We start from the raw sequence: 27,866 nt of genomic DNA, 5'->3' as shown, positions 1-27,866 counted from the left end.
AATCCTCCTACATAAGTTGTATCAGTCTTCTCTTTTCTACATCTGCTCAAAGTGCTGAATTTACAAGCCTCTCTGTGAGTTAAAAAAAAAGGGGGGGGGGGCGGACAGCTGAAGCTACACTCTGCAGAACTCAGTGAGGAGAGGTCTGAGAGCTGATTGGAGGGAAGCGATACACCCCCTCCACACAGCACACAGGAACAGAGCTAAGGCTGTCAATCAGCTGGAGTTCCCTCCCCTGTAATCAGTTTTTCTTTTGTTGTCAGGAAAACTTGTCAAAAGTGAATAATGCTGATAGCAGGAGAGCGAAACAGCAATCAGAAATAACATGTAGTGCTCTTAATTGAGACAAGTACACACTATATAGGGATATGCTTTGCTCATATTTCATGTCTGGTTTCAGGTTTACAACCCCTTTAAAACTGAACTCCAGGCACAAAAACTTTCAATCAGATATGTTCCTTAATAGCAAAAAAGAATGTAAATCAATTTTGTGTGCACCAGATGCCTCTACAAACCCTTAAATGACCTTTTAAAAGTAGCAATGACACCACTACTGTGCTGTACATAGACTGTGCAGAGAACAGAGCAGTGAAAGGGCATCACCCAATACAGGCTGCCTGCAGAAAAAACTGAATGGGGTAGAGACAAGACCAGTCATTTTATAAAAGGAAAGTGGTCGGCAGTAACTGGTCTTTATTACAGGAAGCATCTGCACAAAGTCAAGATTTTACACTGGATTATTGCACAGATCTGAATGCACATAGCACATAAAGATTCAAGAAAGAATACACATGCATCTTATATTTAGACAATATTGGCTTGCCTTAGAGTTCAGTTTTAAAAAAAAGCAATACATTACATTTTTTATATTTAAGAAATTGTAAATACTGATATTGCTCATACACATTCAGTAACTCATTTAGATCTCTCTATTGCTATTATTATTATTACTTATTGTTGTTGTTATTAGCATTGTACAATTAACAATATTGTTTTAATATTAAATCAGACCTTGCCAAAAAAAGCAAGGTAGAATAATTCGATCAGGGCCCCCTTTCATTATAGAACTTGCTATATAATAAAAGGGCAAATTATACCTGTAGGGAAAAAAGTTGGATTAAAACTTACCTCTTACCTGTCTTCCATCTGTGGTGCTGATGTGGGAGTGAAGCTGCTCTCCTTCCAGTGAGATCCTGGGAATAATATTGGTCCCATATCTCTTGCACTGGGCTGGAGTGTCCAGGATTATCTACAGGGGTATAATGATGTCACACCCTGCAATGCAGAAGCTAGGAGTAAAGTAAGTATTCATAATTTTTTTCTTTACAGGTACACTTTTACCCTTCTGATAGCTAGCAATCTCTCCAAAGAGCCCCGAGCTAATATGTGGACCATGCATTTTATTGCAAGTTTCTTTTTAAAGAGGTTGTAAACCCAAAAATGTTTTTATTTTTTATTTTTTCAACCTGAAAGAGAAACACATAATGAGCTAGTATGCATCGCATACTAGCTCATTATCAAATACTTACCTTGGAACGAGCCCCCGCCGTGCCGCCCGCTTACATCTATGACGGGCGACATGTTCAGTCGCCTGTCTTCCGGGATCGCGGCATCCGGCCATCTGATTGGCCGGACCCGCGGTGACGCCACTCCCACGCACGCGCGCAGGAGCCGACGGTCACGGCGCGGGGCTCTGAAGGAACGGCACCAGCGGCCGTTCCTTCAGAGCGCATGCGCCAGTGATGTCACTGGCTGCATGTAAGGTAAATATCTCCTAAACGGTACATGTTTAGGAGATATTTACAGTACCTATAGGTAAGCCTTATCATAGGCTTACCTATAAGTAAAAGTTGCAAAGGAGGGTTTACTTCCTCTTTAAGTATTTGTACCTATTCATACTTCTCCATAGCATTAGGCGGAGGATAAACTCAAAACTCAAACTCAAAGAAAAGTTTAAGTATAGTCCATCCAAGATATAATGACTATATCTACTACTAACACCTCTCCAAATGTTTGCATTTTGTTATTTTACTGTGATAGGCACTGTTATTGCTACAAAGACATTTTAGAGAATTGTGGGCATCCCATTCATGTGGCAACAGTTTGTGGAAGGTTCCTTTCTGATCCAGCATGATTGTACCCAGGCCCGTCTTTAACATTGATTGGACCCTGGGCAAGCAATTTATTGGGTTCCCCCCCCCCCCCAGCTCCCACCATGCAATTGTGCTCTCCACCTGCTCTGAGAGATACACTAAGTAGCAGCTAATCTCAAAATCAGTTTACTGCAGCAGATAAGGCAGCGATTGCTCACTGATTGGTTGCTAGTGGTCACTGCACATCATTACTGCAAAATGATTGGCTGCTAGAGATTACTGCATATTATTACCACTCACTGATTGGTTGCTAGAGGTTACTGCATATCATTAGTGCTGATTGGTTGCTAGAGGTTACTGTACATCATTACTGCTCACTGGTTGCTACAGGTTATTGCACATCATTACTGCTAACTAACTGGTTGCTAGATAGAATATGCTACAAACATACAACAGTCCCCTTGCAGGAGTAGAAGTTTTCCCTTCCAGCAGAATGTATTATGTGGCAGAAAAGATGGGGTTAATGAAGCCGACCAGGAAAACATTCAAAACAGTACTGTCAATGAGCATAGCAAGCAGAGAGGCAGATAAGTGATAATTTAGTGGCTAAAGCAGTGAAAGTTCAATACAGCAGGGCAAACTAACTAATTCGGATTGGTAATCACAAAACATACCAGCTCTCCGCTAATCCGTGTCGGCCGACTGATCGGTGTTATGTACATGCGGGGCTGGTGATGTTAACAGCAAGCAGAGGGGCAGAGAAAGGTGATGAAAAGCCAAGCACACATTCTCATTCAGATGTAACTCCTGCCGCCCACCGACTTTCTGCTCATCCATGCTGCCTATGTCATTGCCTCCTCATAGCGATCCTCTCTCACTCCTCTGGCCGATTCCACTGCTTGTCAGTATGTCTCTCCACTCGGCCAAAGACACTGCCACTTACTAATTCCCTTTCCCTGCAGCTGCACTATGTAACTGGGATGGATTGTTAGGACGTTGGGCCCCTCAACATTGACAGGGCCCTGGGCAGGTGCCCCCTTTTGCCCTGCCTTAAAACGGGCCTAAATGTACCACTGTGCACAAAGCCTGGCCCTTAAAGACACGGTTTGATAAGTTTAACGTGAAGGAACTTTAGATATCTGCATAGAATCCTGACCTTTACCTTAATAGGATGAACTAAAATGCCAGTTCCTAAAATCTCCCCAAAATCTTGTGGAAAGCCTTTTCAAGAAACTGCAGGCTGCTATAGCCATAAAGGGTGGAGGACTTCATTATTTTCTCACCTGAAACAAAATGATATCACATTGTCCTGGTATAACACGATTTCATCAGAAGTGCTGTAATTTTCCATCATAGTATTTTTGCGTGTTTCTTGAGCTTTGTATGTCAGACTGATCATAATAAACTGGAGCCAATCACAGACCGCTTTTTAACCATGCAACCTGTGCCAACCATGGAATATACGGAGGTCCCTTGTGTAGCTTCAGACTTTACACTGTACTGTCCTTCCTGAAAAAGATTTATTGTGAGTTTGGATTTTTGGGTCCCTAGGTCCTGCTGTTGATTTGTGCTTGAAAGCCTCTCTAAGTGACACAAGTAATAGCCTGAGGATAGCAGTTTGCAGTATTTACATGGTAAAGGTTTTCTGCTTTCTACATTGTTGTTTTTTCAGCTTTTTGGAACTGCGTCATTCTTCTCCTCCAGGAGAGTAATTGAAGCTTCTGTTAGCCAAATACAATAAGGTTATTCTTGAGAAAAAAATGGCAACAATTTAGAATTTGCACATCAAATTTGTGTGTTTCTGAACATTATATATCTTTTAAAAGAAAAGAAAATACACATGCCTGTGCAGAGGGCATTTAATGGCCCTAAATTTTTTTTTTCTCTGGCATTAAACATATTCATCGATCCAAAAATAGGAAGCCACATGACATGAGGCTTGGGCTTTAAAGGATTGAAGCTAGATTTTGCAGACATCCAGTTTGTGTGGTTTTAGAATGTTTTAAAGTCCATAGGGCAGTCTTTAAAGTAGTTTTCCATTTCATGTTTGAAGAATTAAGTGAGGAAAGTATTTTTGTTATGAATGCATTAGCATTCTAGTTGCTGAATTCCGAACTAACTGTAGGCTGTGTAGATCTTTATCTGGGAGGCCAGGGTAAAAAATTTTAACATAACGCAACAGCAGGGTACAATAAGCATTTATTAGGGATTATAAAGGAGAGCCTACAGGAATATAAACACCCTTTTACATATAATCATAAAGCTTGTTAAAAAATATAAACAAAATATATGTATTCACCAAGAATAGAGCAGGTGGATGGAGACACATCAGCAGGTGCTGTGAAAGGGATGGTGGACCTCCATTGTGGCGACCTCACGCAGGGATTCATCCAGGAGGTATATAAAAAAATAACAGCAGATGGTTAAGTCCATATTGTTCTCCATCAATTAAATACCGAGATAAAAGTTGTGGACAAAACCACACCAATCTGAATAAGCCTGCGCCTTCTTGGCAGAAAGAGGGAAGTATTGTAGACAGCCAGTGGAAACCAGACATGGAGTGTTGTTTTTTTTGGGGTGCCATTTCTGTCGGCCGTTTTGTTGATTGTGGCATATTGCCCATGTAGAATTTCATGTGATCTACAACTGCTAATAGTTTACAGAGTTACAGAGTGATTCATTGGAATGATGGTTACCCACACGCCTTGTTTCAATTAGCATACAGATGTTCCAACTGTCCTTGACGGCTAGATTAAAAAGGCTAAAAGATATTTTACTGTGCTGTATTAACCACAGTATGTCCTGATTGAATCTGCTTCATTCTTTTTATTTTAGATTTACAGACTTTTTAACCTAATAACTCTACTTCCTATTGAAGCAGTTTCAATTCAAGCAACATTGCATTTGTACAAAAGATTTTTTATTCGGTTTCAAAAAATATTAAATTGAGCATTTTCTATATAACACTAAAAAGCTTTATCTCAATAGGCTATGGTGAAGTGTACCAAAAGGCCCTCCATTTGACCAGTGTGCACAACCACAGTAAAGTCTTACTAGAACAGATAATATCTGCGCCTTTCATTTCATTACAAATCAGGAGATTATTTCTTATGTTAGAATAGTGGGTAAGTGGCATTTCTTTATGGTTCTTGGCCAACTGTATATCCAAAAACCTTTGGATGTATAAAGTTAGCCCATGGACATAGAGAAATGGCTCCACACACTATAAATGAGGTTAGGATTTATATAGATTCTTCTGTTCTAAAAGGAATTACTATGGTTCAGTAAAGGGCATTTTTGTTGCTTTTAGCCAACCTCACAATAACCTGTCCAGTTATACTTTTCCATTGGTCCCCAAGCCCTCCTCTGTAGAAGCCACTTCACTGATTATTGCCAGTAAGCCTTAAGCCAGCCATTAATGGTGTGTTTTTCTTTCCTGCAACCCTATTAACACAGTCAGTGTTGATAGGGGAATCCCTCCCATGGCGCTATTGTGTTCTCCCGGCAGGAGGAGGGGGAGGGTGCAGGGAGCCATCCCGACCAGGAGAACACACAGTGACTAGTGCTAGCAGCTATAGCCGCTAGCAATAATTGCATGTAAAATCTTGACAAGCTGGTTGTACCCAAGTCGATCAATGAATCAACCTGGGTAGAATCAGCCTGCCCATACATGGTTTGAATCTCAGCTGGTCCCTGCTGAAGCGGCCAAGATTTGAATCTTTGTTCAGCTTTAGGCAAGTGTATGCAGTTTGGAACAAATTGCTCTATAATATTAGAATTAATCTGTACTATACATTAGTGGTTCTTGATTTACCGTTGGGCAAAAGGCATACAGGTATCCGTTTCTTGACTCCACCCACTTACCTAATATGAGGACTTATTCCCCTAATTTTGAGATTTGTGATGGAATGTGACATGCAGAAACCTTCTGTTCTAAGAAAGCTGGACTGTGCTTCCCTGTAACCAGAGCTCTGTAACTAGAGTCTGAGACTGTGGCTGGGGGTATGCATACTGGTTCTTCTCTTCTGCCATTACCAGGAAAGAAGTTGCAGGTGATAAATAGTTATATTTAGTGTGTGCAACATCGCTTCCGTTGGATTCATGCAGGCTTGATCATTAATGAAAGTGAAAAGTGATGTAATGCATAGCAACCAGACAGAATTCAGTTTGAAGTCAGACTAGAATAAAATGTATCCAAGTTAGTTGCAACGTCGACTACACTTTGAACTTTTACTTTGCTCACTGTGTTGTTTTATTGACTAGCCCAGCCACAGTTTTTAAGTTATATTTTATGTCCACAGTCAATAAGCTATGACAAAACAACTTTAACAAAAACTATACTGACATATTTTTTTCCAATTTCAATAATGGTTACTGCATTGCACTTTATTTTCTGATAGAAAATGACTAAATCACTCTTATAAACCAAATCTACGAACCTTGGAATAAAGGAAACCACTGTCTGGAGGCAGGAAATGTACTACAAAGAGAAGCATAACATATGACCTAATGCATTACTCTACCTTGCACACTAGCGCTACCATTCAGTCTATACCGTCTCTGCTAACATGCTAGCTGTCGTCACTGCAGTTTCCACCCTGTCATGGCCTGGAGATTGTTTAGTCTGCAGAGGATCTGAGTTATCTATAGGGAATAGGGAAGATAAATGAACACAGCTAGCTCTGCTGAGGATGAGACGTTATTCTAATTCACAATGTACAGGCACAGAATACAAGATGTGCTATTAGCTACAACATAAACTGTTGAAATAGTGCCCCCTAAATTGTCCCTGCCACAAAATTGATTTAAGTAAAGTTTGCAAGATGAGCACATTTTAGTAAAGGCTGGTAAATTGTAGCCATTACTTCTGCATTACCGCAGCAGGGGACATTACTTGTTCTGACACTGTTTGGTACATTACTGAGGCTGTTTGTCATGTGGCGGCGGAGTTCCCCTTAGTGGCAGTGGCAGATCCCCGTTGCTGTGCAGTGTGATTGCTGTGATCTCGTTAATGCCCGCTGCTCACATTAATGATTCAAGCATACATTATTTCCCCATGTAAACAATACACACATCACAGCACATCTATAGTATTTTCTATATGGTTGTTGTGTGTAATGTGGATAAGATTGCTTGGTATTCATTGATGGTTGTACCACCATAGCAGCCTTGACAGCCACTATGGATCTGAGTACATGATTAACCCCCCACCCCTCCCTCCCCCCATCCCTCTCCTTCCATTTGTCTACTCCATAGCCTAGGCAGCAGAGACAGGCAGTAAAATATGTTGTGATTATTCTGCATTTCTCCTCCATCTATGTATCATTGAAGAATGTGCAGTGCAGTATTACCTGTGAACACAGTGATATACTAGCGTTGGGTTAAATGCTTCTGCTGGCGTGTGTTCCATTCTTATTTATTATGATCTAATCTAAAAGCAAGATATTGTGTTACATATAAGCACTGATAAATTGACTAGCTTTAAAAAGGTTAACACTTTTGTCTATTTTCTTTGCAATACTGGAGCAGCTAATATGCAGTTCAGGATTAAAACATCCTCCAAATTTGTTTGCTTGTTCCCACCCCATCCTCTAAATGACAGGCCCGATGGGTGTCCAGGGTGGCCAGCTACTACCTTCATGCATATGCAGTAAACCAGGGGGATATCCCAGTTGGACAGAGCTGTACACCTGCCTGTCATTTCACAAGGGAGGATGCACTTGTTTAGGCAGCTGGTGTCTAATGGAACCTTGCCAGTATAGGCCTCTCTGTACTATTCCAAACATTATCTGTTACAATGGAAGTAATGTGGGGAAGAAGCAACTGCGACCATGCCTAAGGTCTAATTCTGCCTTAAAATAGAACTATATAGGCAATACTTTGTTTCCATTTTGGATAGAGCAAAAGATGGTTATAACTAGGGATCGACCGACTATTGGCCACACCGATATATCAGCGGCTGATATATCGGAATCGGCCCCTGAGGTTACCGATATTGCCGCTATTTAGGGAAAGTGCATGTACCGGAGTGATGCCTGAAGCTAGAGACATCACCCCGGTACCCTGGCATCCTACCTCCACCGCCGCCGAAGATAATACCCGACCAAAGCTGCATTCGGCTCTGATCGGGTCTCCATGTACAAAACCCAGAAGTGATGTCATGACATCACTTCTGGGTACTCGGTGCCGAATTGAAAATCAGCCTAACTTGTCGTTTTGAATTCTTTTTAGTGCCTAGGAGGGGTTTGGGGTCTATTAGATCCCCAGATCCCTCCACAAGGAGTACATTTGGAAAAAATATATATATATATTTTTACATGTCCGAAAGTATCGGCCGATATCGATGGATACCGATATCCAAATATCGTTATCGGTATCGGCATTAAAAAAAACAATATCAATCGATCACTAGTTATAACTCCTGTCAGATTTTTGTTCACCATTTGTGTTCCATTGCGGAAATTTCCTATCACTTCCTGTCCCATAGCCAAACAGGAAGTGAGAAGAAATCCCTGCAAATCAAGAGAATTCCTGGCCACCAGAACTAATGTCCCCATTGGAAGATTTCCCCTCTATTACTTTTCTGTGGACAACCCAAACTTTGGGATTATCTTTTACTTTCATTTTTAATGATAATGGTAAACAGGAAAAATAGAGAGGGTGAATCTTCACTGTCAGAACAGCGATCTGCTTTGTTTACATAGGCAGATCCCCGTTGTGTGTTGTTTACCGATGATCAGCGGGTGCTGGAGGACATCGAGTGCCTACAACCAGTAGATTGGCTTCTGATGTGAATATTCAGGGCAGATGCAAGGCCAACTGCGCGCGCATGCCCCCTGCAGGCGGAAGTGCTGGATCCCGTATATATACTTGATCCGGGGCACAGCTGCCGCTACGTAGCAGTAAAACTGCTATAGGGCAGTCAGCAAGTGGTTAATGTTCATCCTTGAACCCAGTAGCACTATGCAATTCTTAAACAATATCAACAAAATTAACACTGCCATTTCTGTATTGTTCCAATGGCCAAATGTTGCGGCCACTCGCATTATTAACCGCATTCACTCCTATTTTTTGAGATTCCCCCAACCCCCCTCCAACAGAGTTGGAACTCTCCATAACATTGAATAGAGATTACAGCACCATGCACAGGCCCACTAGAGTGGTTTCTGACAAGCAGCTGTGTTGTGCCATTGAATTTGCACAGCTGGGATCTCGCTGGATCAGGGACAGTTGAGTATAAAGCCCTGTACACATGGGCTGGTTAAAAAAAATAAACAGCTGACATTTGGCCCATGTGTATGGCACCCTGGCCGGCTTCTGTTGGACAAGCATGCTGGAAAACCAGTAGCTGACCAACTCCCAATCAGTGCTGATCAGTGTTCTGGCGGGGGGCCCGTCCCCATGTCAGAACACAACAAAAAATTGAAGGACATGTTTGGAAAACTTCTGCCTAATGAGGAATAAATGTAAAGGTTAATTTGTTTCTCATCTGAACTGTTTGCACTAGGCATATGTGACAAAACAAACAAAAAACTGATTTATTTATTTCCTATAACCACTTGCCGACCGCCCCACGCAGATTTAATGTGGCAAGGCGGCTCGGCTGCGCATAATCATGTACATCTAAGTTATTATGTGCACACGGTTTTGGCGGCGCACGTGCGCCACCGGAGTCATGCTCCTGCTGTGATTGGACACAGCAGGAGGCAAACCACGGGAGGATCGCCACCGGCCTCCCACAATCTTCGGCAAAACTGACAGGAGAGCTGTCTGGAATGTAAACAATGTAAGACGGCTCTCCTGTCAGAGAGGCAGGGAAAGATCATGTGATTCAGCTAAGCCAAATCACAGATCTCTCTCTGCCTTTGTTAAATCCATCCCCCCACAGTTAGTAAGCACAAATAGGGAACACATTTAACCCCCTTGATCACCCCCAGTGTTAACCCCTTCCCTGCCAGTGTCATTTATACAGTAACAGTGCATATTATTTAGCACTGATCACTGTATTAATGTCACTGGTTCCCAAAAAAGTGTCACGGGGTGTCAGATTTCTCTGCCGCAGTCCCAATAAAAATCGCTGATCGCCGCCATTACTAATAAAGAAAAAGTTAATAAATCTATCCCTTAGTTTGTAAATGCTATAACTTATGCGCAAACCAATTATTATATGCTTTTTGGGATTTTATTTCACCAAAAATATGTAGCAGAATACAAATTGTCCTAAACTGGTAATAAAAATTAGATTTTTAAAAAAATTTTATTAGGAATGTTTTATAGTAGAAAGTAGAAAATATTGGTGTTTTTTCAAAATTGATGTTCTTCTTTTGTTTATAGTGCAAAAAAAGAAAAACCGCAGAAGTAATCAAATACCACCAAAATATTTCTATTTGTAGGAAAAAAGGACATCAATTGTATTAGGGTATGGCATTGCACAACTGCGCAATTGTCAGTTAAAGTAACGCAGTGCCGATTCCCAAAAAAATGGCCTGGTCATTAAGGGGAGAAAGCCTTCCGGGGCTGAAGTGGTTAAACGATTTATCGATCAAAATTCGGTCTTTACATGATGGCAAAATTGTTTGCTCACAGCTAATTGTTTGTTATTCGAAAAAGAGTTTGAACATTTTTTCATATAGTGTATGGCCAGCATAAGGTGTGTATATATGTATGTAGGTATGTATGTATATACAGTGGGTACGGAAAGTATTCAGACCCCCTTAAATTTTTCACTCTTTGTTATATTGCAGCCATTTGCTAAAATCATTTAGGTTCATTCTTCTTCCTCATGAATGTACACATAGCACCCCATACTGACAGAAAAACACAGAATTGTTGACATTGTTGCAGATTTATTAAAAAAGAAAAACTGAAATATCACATGGTCCTAAGTATTCAGACCCTTTGCTGTGACACTCATATATTTAACTCAGGTGCTTTCCATTTCTTCTGATCATCCTTGAGATGGTTCTACACCTTCATTTGAGTCCAGCTGTGTTTGATTATACTGATTGGACTTGATTAGGAAAGTCACACACCTGTCTATATAAGACCTTCCAGATCACAATGCATGTCAGAGCAAATGAGAATCATGAGGTCAAAGGAACTGCCTGAAGAGCTCAGAGATTGTGGCAAGGCACAGATCAAGGCACAGATCTGGCCAAGGTTACAAAAAGATTTCTGCTGCACTTAAGGTTCCAAAGAGCACAGTGGCCTCCATAATCCTCAAATGGAAGACGTTTGGGACGATCAGAACCCTTCCTAGAGCTGGCCGTCCGGCCAAACTGAGCTATCGGGGAGAAGAGCCTTGGTGAGAGAGGTAAAGAAGAACCCAAAGATCACTGTGGCTGAGCTCCAGAGATGCAGTCAGGAGATGGGAGAAAGTTGTAGAAAGTCAACCATCACTGCAGCCCTCCACCAGTCGGGGCTTTATGGCAGAGTGGCCCGACGGAAGCCTCTCCTCAGTGTAAGACCACGCGGGAGCGCGCCTCCGGCGGCGCGCGCTCGCTCCCTAGACCCTCACAGGCTAGCGACGTAGACCTACGTCGCTTTGCCTGTGAGGGGCTGACCGCCGACGTAGATAGTCGTGCGGCGGTCGGCAAGTGGTTAAGAAGCCGAGGAAAGATGGAAATCTCCAAAAGGCATCAAATTACAGATTAGACATTCTTATAATATGTCAACAAAAGTTAGATTTTATTTCCATCATTTACACTTTCAAAATAACAGAAAACAAAAAAATGGTGTCTGCAAAAGTTTGGGCACCCTGCAGAGTTAATATCTTGTACTGCCCCCTTTGGCAAGTATCACAGCCTGTAAACGCTTTTTGTAGCCAGCCAAAAGTCTTTCAATTCTTGTTTGAGGTATCTTTGCCCATTCTTCCTTACAAAAGTCTTCCAGTTCTTTGAGATTTCTGGGCTGTCTGTCACGCACTGCTCTTTTAAGGTCTATCCATAGATTTTCAATTATGTTGAGGTCAGGAGATTGTGAAGGCCATGGCAAAACCTTCAGTTTACGCCTCTTGATGTAATCCCCCGTGGATTTCGAGGTGTGTTTAGGATCATTATCCATTTGTAGAAGCCATCCTCTCTTTAACTTCAGCTTTTTCACAGATGGCATCAAGTTACCATCCAAAATTTGCTGAAATTTTATTGAATCCATTTTTCCTTCTACTCGTGAGATGTTCCGTGTGCCACTGGCTGCAATACAACCCCAAAGCATGATTGATCCACCCCCATGCTTAACAGTTGGACAGAGGTTCTTTTCATTAAATTCTGTGCCCCTTCTTCTCCAAACGTACCTTTGCTCATTCCGGCCAAAAAGTTCAATTTTAACCTCATCGGTCCACAGAACTTGTTTCCAAAATGCATCAGGCTTGTCTATATGTTCATTTGCAAAGTTCAAACGCTGATTTTTGTGGTGAGGACATAGAAGAGGTTTTCTTCTGATGACTCTTGAAGACCATATTTGTACAAGTATCTCTTTATAGTGGAATAGTGTACCACAACTCCAGTGTCTGCCAGATCTTTCTGGAGGGATCGTGCAGTCAAACGTGGGTTTTGAATTGTTTTTCTCACAATCCTGCGAGCTGTTCTGTCTGATATTTTTCTTGGTCTTCCAGATCTTGCTTTAACTTCCACTGTTCCTGATGACTGCCATTTCTTAATTACATTCCAAACAGAGGATATTGACTTCTGAAAGTGCTTTGCTATCTTCTTATAGCCTTCTCCAGCTTTGTGAGCGTCAACTATTTTCAGTTTCAGTTTTCTAGACAACTGCTTAGAAGATCCCATGGTGCTGATTGTTGGGGCAAGGTCTGATGAGTCTGGGCATTTAAAACCTTTGAGATTGACATCACCTGGTCTTCCCAGACGATGATTGAGAACAATCCATGACACTGGCAGGTCTCAGCCTTGCAAAGGGGGCAGTGCATGCTATAAATTCTGCAGGGTGCCCAAACTTTTTTTTGCAGACGCCATTTATTTGTTTTCTGTAATTTTGAAAGTGTTAATGATGGAAATAAAATCAAACTTTTGTTGACATATTATAAGAATGTCTAATCTGTAATTTGATGCCTTTTGGAGATTTTTCCATCTTTCCTTGGCTTCTTTATGCACATTAATACAAATTCTTACCTGGGGTGCCCAAACTTTCGATCACCACTGTATATGCTGTATCTGAAAAAAGATAGAACAACCTCTGAAATAAGGGATGAAAAAACACTCTAGTTGAGCTTCAGTCTTTTCATGACTGCTGGGGGGCACACTATGGGAGGCCTGCCCTTTTTGTCTGTTTCTTTTGGGTTAATAATTGCAGAAAATGATTTGTCTTTAAAGACTAAATGGGTGCAATGAGTAATGATTACTGAGAGGCAGAAATTTTGTATAACTTCAGAATCCTATTGTTATGCATGATGATTATTATATTTGCACAATATTCAATAATGTATCACATTTATGTATCAGATGTACTTGGCTAAAGTGCATTGCTTGTTCTACACTTAGGTTCCATTCTTCTACAGCTGTATCGATTCCACCACCGAAAAATCAAACATCTGCCAATTACATTGTAGGAAGATATATTCTTTTGTAACTGAAATAGAATTATTTTTACTCCCCGAAGAGATACTTTGTTTTCCGTGAAAGAACCAAACAAAGCCTCAAGATTTTTTACCTTAAAGTGGAACTTCACTCTCCAAATCAACATTGATTATTTGTAATCCTCATGCTGCTAGCATTAGTAAATAGTAGAACTGCACATTAAATTGTTAAAAAATCGCAATCTCGATTCACCTCACCTCACGATCTTAAAACGGCATGTCCTCGATTCTTACTGAGCTGTTCTCTGCTCACTCACAGTGGTCAAAAAAAAAAAGAGCCTCCAGCAAACGTTTATTAACATTGTTAAGGCTGCTAGATAACTATAAACATAGTGTTTTACAATGTATCATGTCGTTCTTTTAGCTCAGGCTCGGTTCACATATATGCGATGCGGGAAGGCTGCGAATTCGCAGCCTGTTCCCGCATCGCACACGCACCCCCGGCAGTTCACACTGCCATATGCGATACGCTGGGGGTGTCAATGTAATCTTAACGACACCCCCAGTTTGATCGCATATCGCAGTGCGATCGTGCAGTTCGCACAGGATCGGATCGCACAAGTGTGAACCGCTGTGCGATCCGATCCTGATGCGGCTGCAAAAATGCCTCCTGTGCGTGTTTGCTGCGGGAGCGATGCGAATTTAGCCATACAGTTTGTATGGCTAAACTCGCACCGCACAGCTGATCGCATGTAATGTCGGAGCAGTGCGCTCCGACATTACATGCGAACCCCGCACACGCACAAGTGTGAACCGGGGCTAAAAGGAATGAACCTTCATCTGTAAGTGAGGGCAGTTTTACCTCTTAAAGCGGTAGTATACCGATTTTTAGGACTTTTACCTACAGGTAAGCCTATAATAAGGCTTACCTGTAGGTACAATTAATATCTCCTAAACCTGCACAGTTTAGGAGATATTTGCACTGCATGCAGCCGCTGACGCTAGCGGAGCATGCGCTCTGAAGGTCCGTCGGACCTTTGGAGTTCCTTGCCGGGAAGTTGCCAGAAAGTTAATCCCCCGCGCGCATGCGCGGGATGACGTCATCGCGGCTCCGGCCACTCACAGCGCCGGAGCCGCCGAACCCGGAAGAGACGCCGAGGGATTATGTCCGCTCCCACAGCGGTGTCCGGGGGTCCATGTCGGGGCTTTGTTCTAAGGTAAGTTTTTCATAATGAGCTAGTATGCAATGCATACTAGCTCATTATGCCTTTGTCTTGCAGGGTTTGTTTGTTTTTTTTTTGTTTATTTTTCTATACTACCGCTTTAAAGACTAAGGGTCCTTTCACACTGTGCGGTCAGCTTTATGCTCAGCAGGGGATCAATCAGCAGATCCCCGCTGAGCAGGCAGATGACAGCTCCGTCTCCGCTCTGTGTGCGGAGACGGAGCTGTCAGATTCTCGCTGTCCTCTATGGGGAAATCGGATGAGAACGGACTGCCTGTCCGTACTTATCCAATCCCATCCGATCCGTTGGACGGATGGAAAATAGGGAAAACTGACAGGCAGACCTGATTGGATCGTTCGTGTGAAAGTACCCTTAGCCTTGTTCTGACATTTGCTGCTTACAAGTTAAAATCAGTATTTTATGCTAGAAAATTACTTAGAATCCCCAAACATTATATATATGTATATATATATATATATATATATATATATATATATATATATATATATATATATATTTTTTTTAGCAGAGACCCTAGAGAATAAAATGGCGACCGTTGCAATATTTTATGTCACACTGTATTTGCTCAGAAGTCTTTGAAATGCATTTTTTGGGGAAAAAATACACTTTAATGAATTAAAAAAAAAACGAAACCGTAAAGTTAGCCCAATTTTTTTGTATAATGTAAAAGATGATGTTTCGCCGAGAATCGTGAGAGAATTGTGATCTTTATTCTAAGCAAAAAAATTGCGATTCTCAATTTATCCAGAATTGTGCAGCTCTAGTAAATAGATAGGAAAGTATATCATATTTACTTGTTTTAAACTTTTTTTTTTTTTACATTTCTTTGGTTACTTCCTGGTCTCATGCCTAGGCAAATGATGTCATACATCCCAGGAGTCTTCAGGAGGGGAGGAGGGGGAGGAATTTTCGCAGCTAAGCACACTCTCCTGCATGCATACTTGAGCTAAGGGCAGGAAGTAAATGCTACATGAATCATTTGCCATTACTCAAGATGGCCACGGCCAGAAATGCTAGGGGGTGTTTCTCAAAGTGATTTCTCACCAAATAAATCATGGAGACATGGATGGATGAGGGAGTTTGCTTTGAATATTTAATGTGATGTCGTCATGGAGGAGTGGAAGAGGACTCCAGTGGCAACCTGTGAAGCTCTGGTGAACTCCATGCCCAAGAGGGTTAAGGCAGTGCTGGAAAATAATGGTGGCCACACAATATATTGACACTTTGGGCCCAATTTGGACATTTTCACTTAGGGGTGTACTCACTTTTGTTACCAGCGGTTTAGACATTAATGACTGTGTGTTGAGTTATTTTGAGGGGACAGCAAATTTACACTGTTATACAAGCTGTACACTACTTTACATTGTAGAAAAGTGTAATTTCTTCAGCGTTGTCACATGAAAAGATATAATAAAATATTTACAAAAATGTGAGGGGTGTACTCACTTTTGTGAGATACCGTATTAGTATGGGATTTCAAACTTAATGGAGATGGGGTTGTACATAAAATTCCTTTTATACATGATGTATAATTTTCTAATACTTCTAGGCTAAATCCTATGTAAGAGGAAGGAGTATGCCCCAAATCAGGTAGAAATACCTCCTGGGGTGCAGACATCATTAGTAGGGATTGAAAGTCAGATGAGTAGGACCTTGTGCCACCAATGACATACAGTATAAGCAACAGACGGGCTTCCTTTTGTTCTCTGAATCCAAGTCCAGTCCTAATGGGTTTGATAAAGCAATGTTTGATTTATAGAATCACATTGTGCCAGCAGGGGGAGTTACAAAGGAAATCCAGTAGCAGTTGCCAATCCCTTTAGAATCTGCTGGAAGGGGGGGGGGGGTCAGAAGCGTTAAACAGGAAATTGCCTTGCGGCTAGGCCTGCAGTGTCTTAAACAGGGCTTCTTTGAAGAAACAAGGTGGAATTAAGTGTGTTTAGTAGGATCATTGCTGGCACAGATGGTAATGACTAATTTTGCAGTTTAATAAATGCTTAGTGAAGATGAAAGAAATCCTACTATAGGAAAGGCGAAAAACAGATGAAGGAAGATCTAAGGACTTTGTACTAGTTGCATTGATCAAAGTCTCCCAGTGCAGCTCAACAGAGGTCTGCTCTCTAGTTATCAAATATTTCCTCTGGACTAAAGTTTCAGCTTGTATAGTAGAATGTAGTATGTGGAATATATAGGGGGGGGGGGGAGGGGGTGGTGGTGTTGGGGCCAGTATGTCTATTCCATGCAAATATAACATGTAAAATGGACAATACCTTTTAAATTAATTCTGTTAACACTACATGGGAAGTGTGCATTTCTGTGACTAAAGTTTCAGCTTGTATGGTAGAATGTAGTATGTGGAAGGAATATATAGGGGGGGGGGGGGAGGGGGTGGTGTTGGGGCCAGTATGTCTATTCCATGCAAATATAACATGTAAAATGGACAATACCTTTTAAATTAATTCTGTTAACACTACATGGGAAGTGTGCATTTCTGTGATTTGCTCGTTGGTCACAAGATGATCAGGAACCATTAGAGGGAACCTTTATCAACTCCAAATAGGTAATCATGGTTCCTTAAAAGAGAAGTATAGGCAGGGCTTTTTTTCAGCTGGAACTTGGTGAAACTTAGTTCCACCACCTCTGGCTCAGGCCCTCTGTTCCCTGCTCACCACTATTACTTGTAAATACAGAAATCCAGCTTTTGTGTTTACAAGTGATAGCTTGTCTCCCAAAGATCTAATCTCCTGAGTGTCTCCCGCTAAGTGCAGGATGGGGACAAGGGAGATGCAGGTGCCTGTGGTGCAGTGCCAATGCCGACACCCCCACTGGATGATGGAGATGGAGCCACATACAGTGTGCGGGGAGGTACTAGAGCTGGCTGGGTGCTTCAGCTTAATGCAACAACAAAAGTAAGGTGGATGATGGTGGAGCTTTTAAGGGGGGGTTGGGAATATAGGGGCAGTGGAGGGGGGGTTGCATGCAGAGGTCATAGATGGTGGAGCTTTTAAGGGGGGTTGGGAATATAGGGGAAGTGGAGGGGGGGGGGGTTGCATGCAGAGGTCATATCTGAAGAGAGTTGAAAGTTAGATGTGGTTAGGGAATGCAGAGGCAGCTATGGAAGAAGGCTGAACTCTGCACTCTGTGTGTTGCGCACCCCGGAACTCTGCAATCTGTATGCAGTGAACAACTGAACTCTGCACTCTGTACATAATGCATTCTTGAACTCTGCACATAGTGCACCCCTGAACTCTGCACTCTGTATGTAATGCACTCCTGGTATTTAATTCCCCTTTATGACCCTTCCACTTTTACTGCAATTTGACCACAGCCACTATTTGATGTGGCTTTGAGGGTGTGTGTGCAGGGGAGGGGGGTTTTGGGCAGGCTGTGGTTGAGTTCCTGCACCTATTTTCTGAGAAAAAAGAGCCCCTAGTACAGGAATTAAAAAAAAAAAATATTCATACTCACCTAGGTGGATGCAGCATTGGTCTGATGTTGCATCCCCCCCCACACAAGAACTGAGTGATCATAGACCTCTGACCTCAGTCTTCAATGAGCCGAGAGCCAGTGACGGTCAGTCACCATATCACTGTTCTGCCCAATAGGAGGGATCATCTGAGTCTTTGTTCTTGTATGTGAACTGACTTATGAACCAGCAAAAATTGTGCCTTGCATTATACAATGGAAACTGTCACTCTTCTGAATGATCAGTGCTGTGGATGTAGCATAGGCTGGGCACAGGCATGCCCATGTGAAGTTGTTAGTTTAGCTTTTCCTCCAAGTAGCATAGAGCAGTGTTTCTCAACATTTGGGGTGTTGGGGGTGGGGAGGGGGAAGAGAATTTGTGCTACGAGAGGGGGTTTGGGGGGGGGGGTTGTGCTAGAAGAGGTGATATGGTAGTAGGGGATGGAGGGAATTTGTGCTACGAGAGGAATTTCTTTTTTTTGGGGGGGGGGGATTTATTCTATTAGGGATGATTGGGGGCCATTTATGCTAGGAGGGAAAACTTGAGGGGGAGGATTTGTGCTGGGAGGGGGGATTCAGAGTGGGAGAAAACAATTTGTGCTTGGAGGGGAAATTTGAGGATGTATGCTAGGATTTCGGGGTAAATTATTTTTGGGGGGGGGGGGATTTGGATTGAGAGAAGATCTGAGCTTGGAGTGAGGGTGGGGCAAAGATTTATGCTGGCAGTGTGGATTTCCGCAGGGGGAAGATTTATACTGGGAGGAGGGGGAATTTATGTTTGGTTGTAAGCATACAGATTGGTGCTCAATTTTTTTTTTTTTTGGAGGGGGGGATTTTTGCTGACACATAATGCTTCTTGGGGGGGGGGGCGCAGTTTGGTATGTTTGCCCTGGGCTCTAGATGACCTTGTCCCAGCACTGACCCTATTCTAAAGATTAAAAATAAAATGATTGGTTTTACATAGGGTAGCAACATCCACACAAGGTGATTTATTCTTCCAAAGCAAATACAGCTTTGGACACTGGTACTGACTAGTATTCCAATGTTTCTCTTTTCCTTAGTTTCTGTTCCTCACTAAGCTAATGTGGCCCCAGTGCTTACGGAGAAAGGCAGGAGAGGGACAAACAAAGATGAGGTTCAAGTGTCTGATTTCCATATCAACTAATAATGTCATCAGTTGTTAGGATGCTGGCGGCTGGAAGATTGTAATGGTGCCCAATGAAAACCTGTGGCTTTGTGTGCCTAAAAGGCAGGCTTGATCCACACGCTGCCTTACATAAAATTTGTGGCCAATTTTTACACATTTTTTCCAAGGCACCCCTGAAGAAACCTGAAGGCACCCTGGTTGAAAAAGGCTGGCCTAGAGTGTAATTTGGTTGCATTAAATTATTTAACCACTTGCCGACCGCCCACAGTATATTTACTGCGGCAGTCAGCCCCTCCTGGGCAAAGCGACGTAGTACTACGTCGCTCGCCCAGGAGCCTGTAAGGGGCGAGCGCGCACCGCTGGAGGCACGCTGCCACTCGTTCACGGCCTTCCCCGCGCGAGTGACCGGCGGCTCCAATGTCTGCCAGCCACTCGTGATCTCCCGCTGGAGAGAGAGAAAGGCAGACGGCTGATGTAAACAAAGCCGCCTGTCATTCTCCCTGGTATAACTGCAGAGACTATATGATCCTGCTATGTAGGATCGTATGTCTCTGTGGTTACATCACAAGCCACGCCCCCCCACAGTTAGAATCACACCCCTAGGGACACACTTAACTCCTTGATCACTAATAAAGTTATCCCCTTCCCTGTTTTTTTTTACAGTAACAGTGCATATGTATAGCACTGATTACTGTAGTAATGTCACTGGTCCCCCCAAAAGTGTCAAAAATGTTAGTCAGGGGTCCGATCTGTCCACCGCAATGTCCCAGTCCCGCAAAAAAAATCGCAGATCTCCGCCATTACTAGCTAAAAAAAAAACAATAAAAATGACATAAATATTTCCCTTAGTTAGTAAACGCAATAACTTGTGCGCAAAACAATCAAAATACGCTTATTGCGATTTTTTTTAACCAAAAATATGAAGCAGAGAACAAATTGGCCTAAAATGTTAAAAAATTTTGATTTTTACATTTTTTTGGGGAAATTTCATATAAAAAAATTATAAAAATTTTGTTTTTTTTTTTAAAAATTGACGCATTTTTTTGTTTATAGCGCAAAAAATAAAAATCACCACCAAAAGAAAGCCGCGTTTGTGGGGAAAAAAAAGACGTCAATTTCATTTGGGTACAGCATTGCACTACTGCGCAATTGTCCATTAAGTGCCGAATTGCAAAATAGGCCCTGGTCTTTGAGCAGCCAAATCCTCCGGGGCTTAAGTGGTTAAAAAAACAGCTCCTTCCTCAAAGGCCAGAGCTCCTCTTTAAGTATGCAAAAGAAAATAATGGGGAACATTGATTGCTGGTGATTGCTGACAGTTAGGCAGTCGGCTCTCAGGAATTTTCATAGGAGTTGTTCTCACAGCTGAGCTGGTGCAGCAATCCCTGGAAAATGTTTGAACTCTACACAGTGTGTTACTGTACAAATGTGCATGACTAGTATTTTCATAGCCTATGAGGAAACCTATGGTTTCCTGTTGAAAGCAGAAATTCCACACCGCACTGCAGTGTCTGCGGCGTGCTCAGCCTAGAGGTGCACATTCCAAATCCCTTAATGCACTCTGCCACACCGGCTTGGCAATGCCTTTTAAACCGTTATATGAGATTTGAAGATTTGACCCTAACATGGTATGCTGTGCTGGCTCGCCTCCCATTCAAACATGCAAGCATATAAAAAAAATAGGCTGAGGTGCTTTGCTATAGCAGACAAGCTCAATTTATATTTTGCTTGTAGAGAGAAATGAGGATAAACGTTCAATATTTAATATATTCATTGCTAGCATTGCAGATATTACACATCAATAAAATCAATAGCTGAATACACAGATGAGATATATAAAGTAGAGCTATTTTAGCTGCCGAATGATTTGTATTTCTGTTCATCCAGCCCTGAGATTTATACAGCTTTGCTGCACAGCCTTGATTTTTCTCTGCTGCTGTTTAGCAAGGCCTCATGCACATTGGACATTTTTACAGCTGCTGTTTTTGGCTTCAGACATTTTTTTTCTGCAGCCAATAAACTCCCCAGCATGTTATCCTATGCAGGGCTGCTGTTAGAAATCACAGGGCCCCATGCAGCCTACCTGGCAGGGCCCTCCCTCGAATTTATCAAGACAATATTTTCACGAAATATACACTAAAATCATTATTGGCAAACACAAACATAACAGAGAACCTGTGTGTTAGCCTTTTTTTTATCGTTTTTTTACTTTTTTTTTATGTAAAAATTTTTAACAATTCTTTTATTTTACATTTTTTTTTAAATTATTTAATAATGTTTAATTTTTTTCTTTCAATTTGTTATTTTTTTACAGGAAAGGGAAGCCTGCAGTGCTGCAGAAGGGCAGCAGCACAGTGAAAGGGGGGCACACGGGAAAAGGGGGGGCAGAAGCAGGCAGAACAGGGAGGGGGATCGGTGTCGGGAAAGCAATTACAGGAATGATGCCCTGTGTCTCTCCCTGCAGCAGCTGAAAGCTGGCAGGAGAGAGAGAAACTGGCTTTCAGCTTCTGCAGAGAGCTGCACAGGGCTTCCTTCTGTATTTGCCCCTCCACCCAACCGCACCAATTCCCCATGCTGTTGGGGCCCCCTACAGGAGGTCTGGTGGTCCCCCCTATCAGCAGGGAGGGTCTCATAATATGCTTCTTTTTCCTGAGGTCATGTGTGAATCTGATGTGAATTAGTGGCAATACTTTATTCTACTGGTAGTGTCCAAAGTTGTTCAGGGAATCAAAGGCTGTCCTTAGAACTATTGGCATAACTTTTTATTTAATTTTGGATAAAGCAAGGGAGGGTTATAACCCCTGTCAGATTTTTTTTTTTTTTTTTTTTTACCATCTGTGTCCCATTTTGGGAATTTCCCTTTGCTTCCTATCCCATAGCCAAACAGGAAGTGAGAGGAAATCCCTTCAAATGAAGGGAATCCCTTGGGGACCCCCAGGCACCAGAACTAGTGTCCCCATTTCCCTTATAGTACCCAAAATTTGGGGCTTTCTTTACTTTCACTTTTTCCTTGATAATGGTAAACAGGACAAATAGAGAGGCTGAATCTCCTTATTGGGGGGCACAGACAGCAATAAACAGGACAGGGGTTCTAATCCCTCTCCACTCTATCCAAAACTAAAAAAAAAGTTTTGCCTTTAGTTATGCTTTAATATAACTTATCTAATTTCTTCTAATAACCAGAGTTGTATAAAGTACTCGAAACCCATACTTGAGTAAAAGTACAAGTGCTCGATCAAAAAGTGACTTGAGTAGAAGTGGAAGTGCTCGATCAAAAAGTGACTTGAGTAGAAGTACTAAAGTATTCAACATTTTTTGTACTTAAGTATTGCAAGTAGTTTTTTAAAAAATTTTGCTACTCAAGTACTGAAAGTAAAAGTACCAGTAGTTTTGAAAAAAAAATTGCTACTCAAGTACTGAAAGTAAAACTGCAAGTACTGTGTTATGTAGTTATTAAAGAAAGAAGTCAAAAGTTTGAACATCATATTGTTTTTTATTATTTCAAATGCAGCTTTTATTTATACATCCAGTAGCATTTATTTTCGTATGCGCTGATAATACACATGTTTTAAGCTTCATGAAACCTGCCATCTACTGTTCTGGCAGTGGTAATTTTTATAATTGTAATGCGTAACTATGCAGCACAAAAAAAATATATATCGGAGTAGAAGTATTGAAATCATCGAAAAAATGTAGTGAAGTAAAAGTGGAAGTAGGAGAAAAAATTTCTACTCCAGGAAAGTACAGATACCGCCTTTCGGTACTTAAGTACAGTAGTGAAGTAGTTCTACTTAGTTACTATACATCTCTGCTAATAACTTATTTAAAAACGTCTTCTTTTTTTTAATAAACGTCTTTAAACATGGGTCAATAATCTATTGTCCTAAACAACCAATGCCAGGTTTTCTTAATGCTGGAAATAAAAATCTTAGTATTGAAGTGTGGCACCACCTAGTTCTGAATTTTACATTGAAAACAAATTATTCTTTTTTTTTTAGTATTATTATTTGTAAGAATTAAGTGTGATTTTGGAGCTATACAGAAAGTAATCGTGTGATATTAATGGACATGTTCTCTGTTTTTTCAGCGGAACCGCTGCCTTTGATGGATTTATGCAGAAGATCGGTTCGGTTTGCTATTGGCAGAGAGCGTTTGCACCAAATTGAGTCTTTACCGTTGCCTCAGTCATTAAAGAACTATTTACAGTACCAGTGACAGCACCCTCTTGTAGCCTCAACAGGACAACCACAAAGGAGAAAATAAAGAGAAGATATAATGCAACTCAGCAGATATTGTTTACATGGGAAAAAAATTCCTTTACAATGGTTACTTACACATTATTTAATTTTTTATATATATACATTTATATATGTATATATATTGATTTGTTTTGTTTATTTTTTTGGGGGATGCAGTGCCACGGGGCATAAATGAAGCTACTGGAAAAATATTGTGTGATGTTCCATCCAGTACTATCTCTGTCATCAAGAGGATTCCTGGTTATCAATATGATGTTCACCTTTCTGTATAGAATATATAGAATAATATCAGATGGAGTAATTGGGATCATTTCCACCAATAAAATGCACACATATTCTTGTCTATAAAGAAGAGCAAAACTGTGTAGTAGATGGAAAAGGGAAATCGGTAGAGCAGTTGTTTCTGGCAGCAAAGAGAATGTCAATACTTGAATGCAGTCATCTGACTAAGCAGTAAACAGTATGGATGTCTCTTTTGTCACCATTACGGGAAAAAGGGACTTCTATCTGAAATTATTACTCTTATGCACAAAACTGGAAGATAAAAAAATGGTGGTGCTGCTTACGGCAATAAGCTTGATTTCATCTTTCATTGTTATATACGATAGGTTAGAAAGTCAAATCTAGAATATGATTTGGTGGTTATGGGCAAAGTTTATACTTACTCGAAGTAATTGCTTACTTGCATAATTAAAAGTTGCCTTTCAATGCCCATGTCTTAGTACAATATATAGGGGTTATAAATATACATACCATGTGATGTCCTAATGGACATGTCCATGTCATAATGGACGTCACATCATCTTGATGACAAGGCCCAATAGGATAAAAGAACCTTACCATTCCCCTGTATTTTGTCACTTAGCTTACAACTAAAGGCTCCTGTATGACAGTCTAGAGCAGCCTTTCTCAACCTTTTCAACACAGAGGAACCCCTGAAATACATTTCTGGTCTCCTGGAACCCTTGCTAAAAATGAAAAATCTACAACTCATGACACATTAGTGTGACAGTCAGTGGGAAGAATGCTTCTTACTCTTGTCATCATTGGGAAGAATTACCCTCTTACAGATAGCTAAAAGGAACAATGGTGTCATTGGGAACCTATCTGAGAGGCAGAAATTGTCCATTGCTCAAGGAACCCCTAGCAACATCAGGAGGAACACTAGGGTTCCACGGAAACCCTGATCTAGACACTGCAGATAAAAGTGGGAGGGTTCCAGAAACAGGCAGTACTGTCAATTCATAAAGTAGTAGCCAGTACTAGCTGTACCCAGGTGCTGATTGACAAGCTCCAGGCTTGTGAGTCAGCAGTGACAATGCTCATAGCAATACCCCCTGCATCATTTTTTTTATCCTACTGTGGTGCAAGCCGGCTCAGCCTATATGAGAGTGTAAAAGCTGCTTTATATTCAGGAGCAGTGCAGCATCATTGTCACACTATCGCAGGAAGATGCATTAGGTGGACTTCACTGGCGCGCTCAAATGGTATTCGTGGTACTTTCCCGGGGGATTAAGAGAAAACTGATGAAGCTGAATTTGCACCAGTGATTTTGGCAGCTGGGAATTGCATGAGAAGGAATCTTCAGGTAGGTGTAGCTACCTACCCCGTTCAGTATAATGACAGGTCACCATCGCCAGGGTGAATGCAGCCAAAGTGCTGCACAACTTATTTATTAGTGGGAGGCCCTAGTTTGACTTTATGTACAAGTTATTTTTAAGTGTCCCACAAAGAAGTCACTTGAAAAGGAATCACTAGTGTGGCTGTTGTATCTTCATTTCTTGAAACAGCAATTGGGATCTGAGGTTTGGCCATACCAATAGAGTGGAGTATACCATTTTAGAACACTATGGGGATGTCATTTATTACTTCAAATTCTATACTTGAGGCCCTTGTAAAATGTAAAATGAATACAAGTATAGTCTGTTCCACATAACCATATGCTGGGTGATGTATGTACAGTATGGTAAAATAGGTGGTTAAAAGGGAACACAAAAAGAAGAATGCATATGACAAAAACAAGCTTAAAGCGTAACTCTGCTTTTGTTGAGAAAAAAACATTCCCCTTTGTACATTGCAAGGATTTAAACAAACGCTGTTGCAGATTCCTACCTTTTGTTATTCTAAACAAGTCACTGTTTGTTCTTCTGTGCCCCTGTGCTTAGTGGGTCTAATGGGAGTGGTTTCATAATTATCAATCAGCTGTAGCCGCTGCAGAGCACTAATAGGAAAGCTGCTGGGCCTGCATCCCTTTAGACATTTTTCTATTGGGAGTATCCCACCAAAAATGAAATTTTTGTTGCAAGGGATGCCAGAAATCTGACTTGTATCATAGGCAGAATTCTGGAAAAATTGGTGAGCCAATCACACAAGCAGGAAATTATGTTTCTGGGGTGTGGTCAGTACACATTCTGTGTACAGAACAGCTCCAGGTAGCCATATTGCATTGCATTTTACAGAAAATTACAGCGGCTGCAGATTGAAACGGAAAGGAATTTTTTAATAACATTCAATTACAATATGACTTGTGTCGCAATTGTATACGCCATATTATTTTTTCTTTTTTTGCAATTTTTTTCCCCACGAAGGTGGAGTTACCCTTTAAACAAAACTTTAACTAATGAATGTCTACACTACTTGTGGATAAATCTGTGCTAGGCGTATGCCTAGTTTGCTCATTCAATTAAGCCCTCATTATAAATTATGATCATGAATTAAAAAAAAAAAATAAAGCTATTATAATTATGATTAGCATTTTAATAGCGTGTCATGAAAATCATGGTTTGGAACATTTCAGACGCAGTCCATCTGTAGGTACTCAATCAACAATGGCCATCAATACGTTCCATTATGAGATTTATGAATATGTTCCTTGTACAGTTAGATATCCTGAAAATTGTTACAAGAACATGTCTGAGCAAGCACAACTTGGGTGTCATTACCAGACTTTCAGTTATACATTTGAAAAAGCTATCATGAATTTCACATTTACTCATCATGGCCTGTAAGATCCCATTTAAAATAAAATGTATTTTTAAAAAATCCTCGACTTAACTATATCCTTTTCATTTTGTCTGGATTGCAGTCGTGGGCATCCTGTGGGTAAATCTATACTATACCATTCAGCCTCACTATGTACATAGAATTATGATTTTTTTTTTCTACGATCATATTTCTCAGTATTAGAATAATCCTGTTGAAGTTATTGGAGCTGACACCCAATCCTCACAGGTGAGAAGAGCAGAAGTGATAGAGTGTCAGATGTACTGCACACCACACACAATTCAACAAGGCTGAAAAGCATGTATACTTTTACTCACAGCTCATTTATCTCCCACCATTAAGGCAAAATGAAGAGTTTGCTTACATGTCTTCTTCACTGGGATCCTCCACTATCAAACAAAAGTAGGAAACGCCTTCTGTCTTTTAGTAGTGGCCAGTGGTGGGGGTCTACTCTCTTGAACCTACACTTTTGTAGCTATTCAGCACTGAATTTTAACACATCCCTTATACATAAAGAGCTCCAAGGCTTCATTCAGGCAGCCAAATACACTATATTACTAAAAGTATTGGAACGCCTGCCTTTACACACACACAAACTTTAATGACATTTCAGTCTTAGTCTGTGGGGTTCAATACTGAGCTGGCCCACCCTTTTCAGCTATAACAGCTTAAACTCTTCTGGGAAGGCTATCCACAAGGTTTAGGAGTGTGTCTATGGGAATGTTTGACCACTCTTCTAGAAACGCATTTCTTAAAGCGGAGTTCCACCCTGGATTTTTTTTTTTTTTTTATACCCCCGGGACAGTCAGGGCTAGTGCATTCCACAATGGCTAGCCTCTGATCTGTCCCGGGTTGCACTTACCTGTTAGGACAAATACTTACCTTGCAAACGTCTTGTCCAGCGCTGCCATTTCAGATGTGGGCAGCTTGAAGCCAGCGCGTCCTCTTCGGCGTCTTCTTCCGCCTTCTTTGGTCCCACGATGCTCTGCGCCGGCCCCGACGTCACTTCCGGGCATGCCCAGAAGCTGTTTAGATGGGGATGACGCGCGAGACCCGGAACTGACGTCGGGGCCGGTGCAGGCGCAATGATTCCTGGGAGCTATGACGTCCAGCTCCCAGGAATCATT

The 27,866-nt window shown here is 41.4% G+C and overlaps 1 protein-coding gene across 2 annotated transcripts in view; it reads left to right on the top strand.

Annotated features, from left to right (window-relative positions):
- The window catches only part of SPSB4 (splA/ryanodine receptor domain and SOCS box containing 4), a 235,164-nt gene extending 210,420 nt beyond the window's left edge, over positions 1 to 24,744 (top strand). For both annotated transcript variants that reach the window (XM_082251669.1, XM_082251670.1), the window contains exon 3: positions 23,565 to 24,744. In XM_082251669.1, coding sequence (XP_082107795.1) covers positions 23,565 to 23,692 — 128 coding nt within the window. In that variant the 3' untranslated portion in view covers positions 23,693 to 24,744. The remainder of the gene's footprint in view (positions 1 to 23,564) is intronic.
- The last annotated feature ends 3,122 nt before the right edge of the window (positions 24,745 to 27,866 follow it).

Source organism: Pelophylax lessonae (genome assembly GCF_965119305.1).
Source record: "Pelophylax lessonae genome assembly, chromosome: 3".
NCBI lineage: Eukaryota > Metazoa > Chordata > Amphibia > Anura > Ranidae > Pelophylax > Pelophylax lessonae.
The sequence above is the reverse complement of the archived record's forward strand: the minus strand, read 5'-3'. Positions and strand labels throughout refer to the sequence as shown.